Below are 11,983 nucleotides of genomic sequence, written 5' to 3' on the forward strand. Positions count from 1 at the left end.
CTACTGTGTGATGCTGCTGTGTGTGGTGTGTGTGTGTGCTGTGTGCTGCTGTGTGTGGCTGTGATGTGGTTGTGTGCTGTGCTGTGGATGACCACTGTGTGTGTGTGTGTGTGCTGTGTGTGTGGTGCTGTGTGGTGTGTTTACTCGAGGCGATCGTGAGGTGTTTTATGGTGAGTGTAGTGAGTGCGCATGAGAGGGGAGGGGGAATGGCATCCCAACCCTTGCCACTTCCTTCTTCAGCCCCTAAAGGCTGTTTGTCTGTCCTCAGGAGAGGGGAAGAGATCCCAAGCCTCCCTTCCCTCTTCCACGACCACTAAAAGGCTGTTGTTGATCTGTCCTCCAGAGAGGGGAAGAGCGGATCCAGGCCCTTCCTCCAGACCCTAAAGCTGTTTGTCTGTTCCTCAGAGAGGGGAAGAGGGATCCAGCCCTTCCCTCTCAGACCCCTAAAGGCTGTTGTCTGTCCTCAGAGAGGGGAAGAGGGATCAGCCCTTCCTCCTCAGCCCTAAAGGCTGTTTGTCTGTCCTCAGGAGAGGGGAAGAGGATCCAGCCCTTGCCCTTCCTCTCAGACCCTAAAGGCTGTTTGTCTTGTCCTCAGAGAGGGGAAGAGGGATTCCACCCCCTTCCTCTCAGCCCTAAAGCCTGTTTGTCTGTCCTCAGAGAGGGGAAGAGGGATCCAGCCCTGCCCTTCCTCTCAATCTCTCTTTCGTTGTGGGCACAGTATTGTTTAACTAACCTTGTGGGGACACAGAATTGATTCCCATTCAGAATCCTACATTCCCTAACCCCTAACCCTAATCCTTCACCTAACCCTAACCCCAAAACCTAAACTTAACCCTAACCTTTAACCACTAACCCTAACCTTTAACTCCTGACACTAACACAAATTCTAAACTTAACCCCTAAACCCCCTCGAAACAAACAAACAAAATGTCCCCAGTTGGTAGAATTTTTGTTTATTTATCATTGTTGTGGGGACTTCTGATCCAGTATAGTTAAGCATGTCCAACACAGTGCAGCATCCGTGGTAGAGAGGAGGACAGCCGTGGCTGGGCACAGCATGTTCCAGAGAGAGCAAAACAAGAGCTGACCTACATTACTATCTCTGGCAGGAAACCCGTCCAGCAGGAAGTTAGGGGACAGTGTCCAAAATGGTGCCCTGTTCCCTATTTAGTGCACTACTTTTGACCATAGGATCATAGGGCTCTGGTCAAAAGTAGTGCACTACATAGGGAAAAGAGTGCCATTTGGACTGCAGACACGACGCACAGCTCCTACAATTGTGTGTCTCTCTGTGTGTATAATTTATATCAAGTTTATTGGGTTACAATGCCATCCAAGGGTCAGCTCAAAACGGTATGTGATGCCAATCAGTCTGCACAATGTATTCAATTGGATCTCTATATAACTCCTCTTTGGAGAACTGTAAAATAACAGCTTACAGCAGGACAGTAACAGCAGGGAAGTTGGTGGCTCCAGCCCTCTAGCAACAGGAACAAAAATATAAAGAGGAAATTACTAAGAACACAGCATTATACTCATCCAGACAGCCTTTGGAGAAGAGGAACAAACATACGGGAAAACCATAACGGCAGAAGAGATACAGGGCTTGAGATAAGGGGGAGCAGAGATTTTTTTTTAAAACAGGATAGAAAGGGTGTAAAAATACATTTTCTTTACGATGGTTCAAACCCTTTACTAAGGTACAGAGCTACAGTAAAAACATTATTGTTGAATAGACAGAATCTTTAAGGACATCAAACAAGCTCCCTCTCAGATCTGGTCAGGAAGAGAGAGACGGACAAAAAGAGGGAAAGAGAGACGAAAAGAGAAACAACAGAAAAACAGAAAAAAGGATAAGGGTCCTGCCACTAGTGTAAGAATGCTGTTATTACCTGGTACTCTAGTAATGTTGACTAAATGTCTAGATGACAAATGGACATTTGAATAGCCTGAGTCAGAGAAAGCAGGCCGTAAACTCAGAAGATGTCATGAATCCGATACACACACACACATCTCTACAAGGTCCTTGGAAGAATTTGGGCTGAATTGGTGCAACATGGGCTGTCAGTAAAGGCATCACATGGGCGGTGTGTTGTGATTTCCAGCAATTGCGCAAACAGCCTTTCTCTGGCTCAACAAGGCCTGAATGAGGCCAGTCTGCATTGGTCTTATTATGACAACACCCTACAGGCACGGCTCACCACAATACAATGAAGTAACCAGCTATACAACATGCAAACACGCGTGCCCACGCACACACACACACGCACGCACGCACACTCACACACACCAGTGTTATACAGTGACGTAACCCTTGAAACTAACACACCAGAGCAATTAAAGTACATACTTTAAAAACAAAGGCATGGTTAAAACAACAGGGCAGATATGGTTTCCAATCAGCTTGTCATTCTATTTCACTATAATAGGACACTGTTGAGAACCAGTCAGGTTTTCAGTTTGTATTTATTATGGATCCCCATTAGCTGCTGCCAAGGCTACTCTTCCTGGGGTCCAGCTAAATTAAGGCAGTTTATACAATTTTAAAAACATTACAATACATTCAGACTTACAGTCTGATCCAATGAGGTATTCACTAATGAAAACCACTAGGCACAGAGGAAACACATACTAATAAATTGGACCCACTGTTACATTTGTTTCACTCCAATTCACTTCACATTGGCAAGATGCAAGTAAAGGTCATGGTTTTAGCTGGGATGAAGAGTGAGACATGGTGAAACAGCTGGATTGGATCAAACCAGATATGGCAGTTTGCTTTAGGAATCAGCTCACCTATTAAGATGATGGGGGAGGGGACACCTATAAAGGGGAGGGAACACCTATTAAGGGGAGGGAACACCTATAAAGGGGAGGGAACACCTATAAAGGGGAGGGAACACCTATAAAGGGGAGGGGACACCTATAAAGGGGAGGGAACATCTATAACGGGGAGGGAACACCTATAAAGGGGAGGGAACACCTATAAAGGGGAGGGGACACCTATAAAGGNAGGGAACACCTATAAAGGGGAGGGAACACCTATAAAGGGGAGGGGACACCTATAAAGGGGAGGGAACACCTATTAAGGGGAGGGAACACCTATAAAGGGGAGGGCACACCTATAAAGGGGAGGGAACACCTATAAAGGGGAGGGGACACCTATAAAGGGGATGGAACACCTATAAAGGGGAGAGGACACCTATTAAGAGGATAGAGGGAGGGAACACCTATAAAGGGGAGGAGACACCTATAAAGACAATGGAGGGAGGGGACACCTATAAAGGGGATGGGACACCTATTAAGAGGATGGCGGGAGTGGACACCTATTAAGGAGAGGGTACATCTATTAAGAGAATGGAGGGAGAGGACATGACTAACCTTTTTTTCTCTGCCTGTGGCTGACCAATGACACATCACATCCAGGAAGTGGACAACTACTGTATATACACTCGTTCTCATTCTACTATAATACACCCTCTTCAAAACCCATGCTCAGGTCTATCCAACGCTGGTCTGACCAATTGGATTCCACACTTCAAGATTTCTTGGATCACGTGGACTGGGTACAACATCACCAATGCACTTGCAAATAAACTCGCTCACTGAGTCAGCGTATACATCAGTGTTATTGTCTGATGCATCAGACAATAACACTGATGTATACGCTGACTCAGTGAGCGAGTTTATTAGCAAGTGCATTGGTGATGTTGTACCCACTGTGACTATTAAAACCTTCCCTAACTAGAAACCGTGGATTGATGCCAGCATTCGCGCAAAACTGAAAGCGCGAACCACCGCTTTTAATCATGGCAAAGCGACTGGAAACATGACTGAATACAAACAGTGTAGCTATTCCCTCCGCAAGGCAATCAAACAAGCAAAGCGTCAGTATAGAGACAAAGTAGAGTCACAATTCAACAGCTCAAACACGAGACGTGTGTGGCAGGGTCTACAGTCAGCCACGGATTACAAAAAGAAAACCAGCACCGTTGCGGACATCGACGTCTTAAACAACTTCTTTGCTCGCTTTGAGGATAATACAGTGCCACTGACACGGCCCGCTAACAAAGCCTGTGGGCTCTCCTTCATAGTGGCCAACGTGAGTAAAACATTTAAACGTGTTAACCCTCGCAAGGCTGCCGGCCCAGACGTCAACCCTAGCCACGTCCTCAGAGCATGCGCAGACCAGCTGGCTGGTGTATTTACGGACATATTCAATCAATCCCTATCCCAGTCTGCTGTGCCCACATGCTTCAAGATGACCACCACTGTTCCTGTTCCAGGAAAGCTAAGGTAACTGAACTAAATTACTAACGCCACGTAGCGCTCACTTCTGTCATCCTGAAGTGCTTTGAGAGACTAGTCAAGGATCATATCACCTCCACCCTACCTGATACCCTAGACCCACTCCAATTTGCTTACCGCCCCAATAGGTCCACAGACGACGCAATCGCCATCACACTGCACACTGCCCTATCCATCTGGACAAGAGGAATACCTATGTAAGAATGCTGTTCATTGTCTACAGCTAAGCATTTAACACCATAGTACCCTCCAAACTCATCATTAAGCTTGAGACCCTAGGTCTCGACCCCGCCCTGTGCAACTGGGTCTTGGTCTTTCTGACGGGCCGCCCCCAGGTGGTGAGGGTAAGAAACAACATCTCCACCCCGCTGATCCTCAACACTGGGCCCCACAAGGGTGAGTTCTCAGCCCTCTCCTGTACTCCCTGTCCACCCATGACTGCGCCTCCAACTCAATCATCAAGTTTGCAGACGACACTACAGTGGTAGGCCTGATTACCAACAACGACGAGACGGACTACAGCGAGGAGGTGAGGGCCCTCGGAGTGTGGTGTCAGGAAAATAACCTCACACTCAACGTCAACAAAACAAAGGAGATGATCGTGGACTTCAGGAAACAGCAGAGGGAGCACCTCCCTATCCACATGTGACAGTAGTGGAGAAGGTGGAAAGTTTTAATTCCTCGGCGTACACATCACAGACAAACTGAAAGGGTCCACCCACACAGACAGCGTGGTGAAGAAGGCGCAACAGTGCCTTCTGAAGAAAGGAGGCTGAAGAAGGCTGAAGAAATTTGGCTTGTCACCTAAAGCACTCAGAGTCGTGTGATTCCTCAGGTTATAGTCAGGCCAGGTATAGCCTGAGTGGCAGTCTCTTTAGATAATCCACTCCCTGTACTCCATGTCATGTGCCAAAGAGACTGATACTCAAACTAGGCCAGGTAAGCATAATGTGGGAATTTCCTTTAACAATCAAGACGTGTTAATTTCCAAAGAATCTAGCAGGATTGCGAAACATGTCGATCCTTCTGAAACTATGTTGCACTGTTTCATCAGCCAAGCGAAAATACAGTTACAGCTCTGTCACAAAAGTTGATTTTCCAGATAACGTTTGCTTGTCTTCCTGTAACGTTTTTTTCTCTCTTCTTGGCAGACACTCTAATTGACTGTTTGCATGGATACACCCGATGCCAGACACCTTCCCTAACTGCTAATTAACTGCTGCCAGCTACCATACCTACTGTACCATACAGTAGCGGCAAGCAGTTTGGCTTAGTAGTTAGGGAAAACATCTGGCATTGCTAGTATACCAATTCATTAACACACACATTCAGTAGCACTTACTCTATGTACAAATGCTACAGTTGAAGTCGGAAGTATACATACACTTAGGTTGGAGTCATTAAAACTTGTTTTTCAACCACTCCAAAAATGTCTTGTTAACAAACTATAGTTTTGGCAAGTCGGTTAGGACATCTACTTTGTGCATGACACAAGTAATTTCTCAACAATTGTTTACAGACAGATTATTTCACTTATAATTCACTGTATCACAATTCCAGTGGGTCAGAAGTTTATATACAGTAAGTTGACTGTGCCTTTAAACAGCTTGGAAAATTCCAGAAAATTATGTCATGGCTTTAGAAGCTTCTGTTAGGCTAATTGACATAATTTGAGTCAATTGGAGGTGTACCTGTGGATTTATTTCTAGGCCTACCTTCAAACTCAGTGCCTCTTTTGCTTGACATCATGGGAAATCTAAAGAAATCAGCCAAGACTCATAAAAAAAATTGTAGACTTCCACGAGCTGGTTCATCCTTGGGAGCAATTTCCAAACACCTGAAGGTACCACGTTCATCTGTACAAACAATAGTACGCAAGTATAAACATCATGGGACCAACGCAGCCATCATAACCGCTCAGGAAGGAGCACGCGTTCTGTCTCCAAGAGATGAACGAACTTTGGTGCGAAAAGTGCAAATCAATCCCAGAACAACAGCAAAGACTTCTGAAGATGCTGGAGGAAACAGGTACAAGAAAGTATCTATATCACAGTAAAACAAGTCCTATATCAACATAACCTGAAAGGCCGCTCAGCAAGGAAGAAGCCACTGCTCAAAACTGCCATAAAACCAGACTATGGTTTGCAACTGCACATGGGAACAAAGATTGTAATTTTTGGAGAAATGTCCTCTGGTCTGAAGAAACAAAATAGAATTGTTTGGCCATAATGACCATCAATAATGTTTGAAGGAGAAAGGGGGAGGATTGCAAGCCAAAAAAACACCATCCCAACCGTGAAGCACGCGGGTGGCAGAATCATGTTGTGGGGGTGCTTTGCTGCAGGAGGACCTGGTGAAATTCTTAAAATAGACGTCATCATGAGGATGGAAAATTATGTGGATATATTGAAGCAACATCTCAAGAAATCAGTCAGGAAGTTAAAGCTTGGTCGCTTGGTCGCAAATGGGTGTTCCAAATGGACAATGACCCCAAGCATACTTCCAAAGTTGTAGCAAATGGCTTGAGGACAACAAAGTAACATATTTGGAGTGGCCATGACAAAGCCCTGACCTCAATCCTATTGAACATTTGCGGGAAGAACTGAAAAAAAACGTTTGCGAGGAAGGAGGCCTACAAACCTGACTCAGTTACACCAGCTCTGTCAGGAGGAATGGGACAAAATTCACCAACTTATTGTGGGAAGCTTGTGGAAGGCTACCTAAAAGGCTACCTAAAACGTTTGACCCAGTTAAACAATTTAAAGGCAATGCTACCAAATACTAATTGAGTGTATGTTAACTTCTGACCACTGAGAATGTGATGAAAGAAATAAAAGCTGAAATAAATCATTCTTTCTACTTTATTCTGACATTTCATTCTTAAAATAAAGTGGTGGTCCTAACTGACCTAAGACAGGGAATTTTTACTCAGATTAAATGTCAGGGATTGTGAAAAACTGAGTTTAAATGTATTTGGCTAAGGTGTATGTACAGTCGTGGCCAAAGTTTTGAGAATGACACAAATATACATTTTCAAAAGTCTGCTGCCTCAGTGTCTTTAGATATTTTTGTCAGATATTACTATGGAATACTAAGTATAATTACACGCATTTGATAAGTGTCAAAGGCTTTTATTGACAATTACATTAAGTTGATGCAGAGAGTCAATATTTGCAGTGTTGACCCTTCTTTTTCAAGAACTCTGCAATCCGCCCTGGCATGCTGTCAATAAACTTCTGGCCCACATCCTGACTGATGGCAGCCCATTCTTGCTAATCAATGCTTGGAGTTTGTCAGAATTTGTGGGTTTTTGTTTGTCCACCCGCCTCTTGAGGATTGATCACAAGTACTCAATGGGATTAAGGTCTGGGGAGTTTCCTGGGCATGGACCCAAAATATCGATGTTTTGTTCCCGAGCCACTTAGTTATCACTTTTGCCTTATGGCAAGGTGCTCCACCATGCTGGAAAAGGCATTGTTCGTCACCAAACTGTTCCTGGATGGTTGGGAGAAGTTGCTCTCGGAGGATGTGTTGGTACATTCTTAATTCATGGCTGTGTTCTTAGGAAAATTGTGAGTTAGCCCACTCCCTTGGCTGAGAAGCAACCCCACACATGAATGGTCTCAGGATGCTTTACTGTTGGCATGACACAGGACTGATGGTAGCGCTCACCTTGTCTTCTCCAGACAAGCTTTTTTTTCCAGATGCCCAAACAATCGGAAAGGGGATTCATCAGAGAAAAATGACTTTACCCCTGTCCTCAGCAGTCCAATCCTGTACCTTTTGCAGAATATCAGTCTGTCCCTCATGTTTTTCCTGGAGAGAAGTGGCTTCTTTGCTGCCCTTCTTGACGCAGGCCATCCTCCAAAAGTCTTTACCTCACCGTGCGTGCGATGCACTCACACCTGCCTGCTGCCATTCCCGGAGCAAGCTCTGTACTGTGGTGCCCGATCCCGCGCAGCTGAATCACTTTAGGAGACGATCCTGGCGCTTGCTGGACTTTCCTGGGCGCCCTGAAGCCTTCTTCACAACAATTGAACCGCTCTCCTTGAAGTTCTTGATGACCGATAAATGGTTGATTTAGGTGCAATCTTACTGGCAGCAATATCCTTGCCTGTGAAGCCCTTTGTGTGCAAAGCGATGATGACGGCACGTGTTTCCTTGCAGGAACCATGGTTGACAGAGGAAGAACAATGATTCCAAGCACCACCCTCTTTTGAAGCGTCCAGTCTGTTATTCAAACTCAATCAGCATGACAGAGTGATCTCCAGCCTGGTCCTCGTCAACACTCACACCTGTTAACGAGAGAATCACTGACATGAATGTCAGCTGGTTCTTTTGTGGCAGGGCTGAAATGCAGTGGAAATGTTTTTGGGGGATTCAGTTCATTTGCATGGCAAAGAGGGACTTTGCAATTAATTGCAATTCATCTGATCACTCTTCATAACATTATAGAGTATATGCAAATTGCCATCATTTAAACTGAGGCAGCAGACTTTGTGAAAATGAATATGTGTCATTCTCAAAACTTTTGGCCACGACTGTAAACTTCCGACTTCAACTGTATGTCCAAATGTTCAATATTGCTACAATTTCTCAATCATGTCAAATAAGTGATTCAAGGAAGGGGATAAAGTAAGGATGCATCCTTCTAGTTTTAAAATAGGACTAAATTATCCCATTGAGAGGTACAGGGAGATCACCTGCTTACAGATGTAGGATCTTAATTTGACCAGTATTGTCGCAGCAAAATAATCCTGCAGCAACAGGATGTTAAATCCATAATGTTGCTTGACTGGTGGTTAGGCTATTAGCTGGGCAAAATTAGGCTACATTAAAAGTGCAAGACTGTAAATATGTTAATAACTGTTAATACATTAACTGTTAATACTGCTATGTGTTATTGCGTGTTTTCAGTTAATTTATGTAAATCATGAGGCTCATCTGGAGGGAAGCCAAAGTCATTCCACTACCCAAGAGTGGTGAAGCAGCCTTTACTGGTTCTAACAACAGACATATCAGCTTAAAATCAAATCAAATTGTATTTGTCACATGCGCCGAATACAACACCTGACAGTGAAATGTTTACTTACAAGCCCTTAACCAACAATGCAGTTTTAAGAAAAGTGTTAAGAAAACAATAGATAAGTTTWAAAAAATGTACTGCACTGACACAAATGACTGATGATTGGTTGAAAGAAATTGATAGTAAGAAGATTGTGGGAGCTGTGCTATTAGATTTCAGTGCAGCCTTTGATATTATTGACCATAACCTATTGTTGAGAAACATATGTTTTATGGCTTTTCAAGCTTCTCTAATGCCAAACATATAGGGTGTGGTGTAGTGTGGTGTACCGCAGGGCAGCTCTCTAGGCCCTCTTTTCTATTTTTGGACCCCAGGAATTCTCAGCAACAAAAGAGTGATCCAATTAAGATCATATATATGTACTTTGCCCAGCATTGAGAGCGATAATGGATATATAAAGAATACATAGTGAATAATGAATAACGATAACAAAAAACAAGGTAACAGTCCCCCAAGAATGATGGAGCCCTTGGGCCAATTAACCAATTAGTGACAACAATTCAAACTAGACTATAATGACAGCAACAAAACATGTTTCCATTGTAGCTCCACCGTGTGGTCGATATGAATGTTCTTGCATATGTTGAGTCTTGACAGTGTTTGCAACATGTGTACCAAATTGTGTTACAATACAAATATCCTTGACTGATTTATATGCATTTATGTGCCAGACCACGCCCACATAAATGTTTATTGATCAATAGTGGCCATGTTGTTTTAGGTACTAGTCTGGAAATTATTGCATTGAGGGTCCTTTGTCCATAGATGCCACATATCAAGTTTTGTAATGATCGGTCCTTCGGTGCCAGAAGAGTAGAGTTTTAATTGTTTTTCTAAACATTCTAAATGGAGGACAATCCATCATGGCGGATCTTATAGGACCCCTGATGCGATCTTATAGGACCCCTGATGCAAATGTGTTCCTTGTGAGGAGAGGGACCTATGTACCGAATGTCATGACTTTTAGGTCAAACAGTGAGGGGTGTGATCTTTCAAAGTTTGCATTTTCAATCGCTTGGTGTAGCGTCACCATCTGGCCAATCKGTGTAATTTTGTAAATGCCGGATCTCTATGGCAAGATGCATCATTCACGCAAGTTTTGTCAAAATGGGGCCAGTGCTGTCTGAGATATGGCGTGTGACGAACGTACGAACGTACTAACAGACGGAGACAGATCCACAGTCCCCTCCCAGATTTCAACATGGGGACAATGAACACAAACAGGAAGATGAGTAAATAAAGGGGGGTTAGGTAATCTGCTTACCTTCCCCAGTAGGACGCCCATTTTGTGTCTCCAGCGTCCCTTGTTGAGTGAAGCCACTCTGATCCACAGGTTGAGCTGGGAGTTGTACATCCACACGTCTCTGCCATTGATACGACCCCCTGGAACACACAAACGCAGACACACACAACACTGTTAGCCTGGAGTCTGTATGACTCTGGTCGTGTAAGCCTGGAGTCTGTGTGACTCTGGTTGGTGCTAGCCTGGAGTCTGCTAGCCCGGGGAGTCTGCTAGTCCGGGGAGTCTGCTAGTCCGGGGAGTCTGCTAGCCCGGGGAGTCTGCTAGTCCGGGGAGTCTGCTAGCCCGGGGAGTCTGCTAGCCCGGGGAGTCTGCTAGCCCGGGGAGTCTGCTAGCCCGGGGAGTCTGCTAGTCCGGGGAGTCTGCTAGCCCGGGGAGTCTGCTAGCCCGGGGAGTCTGCTAGTCCGGGGAGTCTGCTAGCCCGGAGTCCGTTAGCCCGGAGTCCGTTAGCCCGGAGTCCGTTAGCCCGGAGTCCGTTAGCCTGGAGTCTGTGACTCTGGTCGGTGTTAGCCTACTCAGCTAAAGCCTAGACATTAACACTGGGAGGTATAGCACAAAGGTCTCAGGCAAGGTGACTCATTATATGACAGTACAGTTCACCAAACCACCTCTGCTACACCAGGGTTTCAACTTTGTAATTTTGTTGTCTTGTCATTGTTTTCTTTGGCTGTTTTTACGCATCTGAAAACTGTATTGCCTGAGAGCAGAACCCAAAACCAGAATCATTCCTAAATTCAGTCCTTGGTGCCAATTCAATCCAAAGTGATCTAATAAAAACATGTCTTCATAAATAGAATAAGTTGATCTTCAACAACATCCAAACTGTGCATGGGTTATGTATTTGGGCTCAAATGTCAAGGTCACATTTAGTAAGGCACAGCGGACACTGTCTAATCTAAGTAAAACATTTGAGCTAGGCTTTATGGGTAATCCTGCTGATCAAAGTCTACTCTGACATTGAGCAAACAAAAACACACACGCAACCTGACTTTAAAAAAATAAGAAATTACAGGGCTTTCAAATACAACACACACATAAACACACACACAGACACACACCCTGGCCTATTACAACACTATAAAAGAGAAACAGGATCTCTTTGTTCTTTATAAAGCAGCAGTTGGATGATTCTCTACTCCCTGTCTCTGGGCAAACATGTACTTTAAGGAACAGTTTTTTTTCTCTCTTCTCCTTGGCGAGAAGCAACAACAACGTGTAGCTAAGCCAATCAGGTTGCAGACATGTTGCTAGCAAGCTCTGACAGAATACATTCTCTCTCTCTCTCTCTC

The 11,983-nt window shown here is 44.5% G+C and overlaps 1 protein-coding gene across 1 annotated transcript in view; it reads right to left on the reverse strand.

The window, feature by feature from the left end:
• The window catches only part of LOC111957052 (kelch-like protein 24), a 60,776-nt gene that overhangs the window by 23,850 nt on the left and 24,943 nt on the right, over positions 1-11,983 (reverse strand). The window contains exon 5 of the mRNA XM_023977773.2: positions 10,659-10,777. Coding sequence (XP_023833541.1) covers positions 10,659-10,777 — 119 coding nt within the window. The remainder of the gene's footprint in view (positions 1-10,658; positions 10,778-11,983) is intronic.

This window comes from Salvelinus sp. IW2-2015, linkage group LG32 (assembly GCF_002910315.2).
Source record: "Salvelinus sp. IW2-2015 linkage group LG32, ASM291031v2, whole genome shotgun sequence".
In the NCBI taxonomy this organism is placed as follows: domain Eukaryota; kingdom Metazoa; phylum Chordata; class Actinopteri; order Salmoniformes; family Salmonidae; genus Salvelinus; species Salvelinus sp. IW2-2015.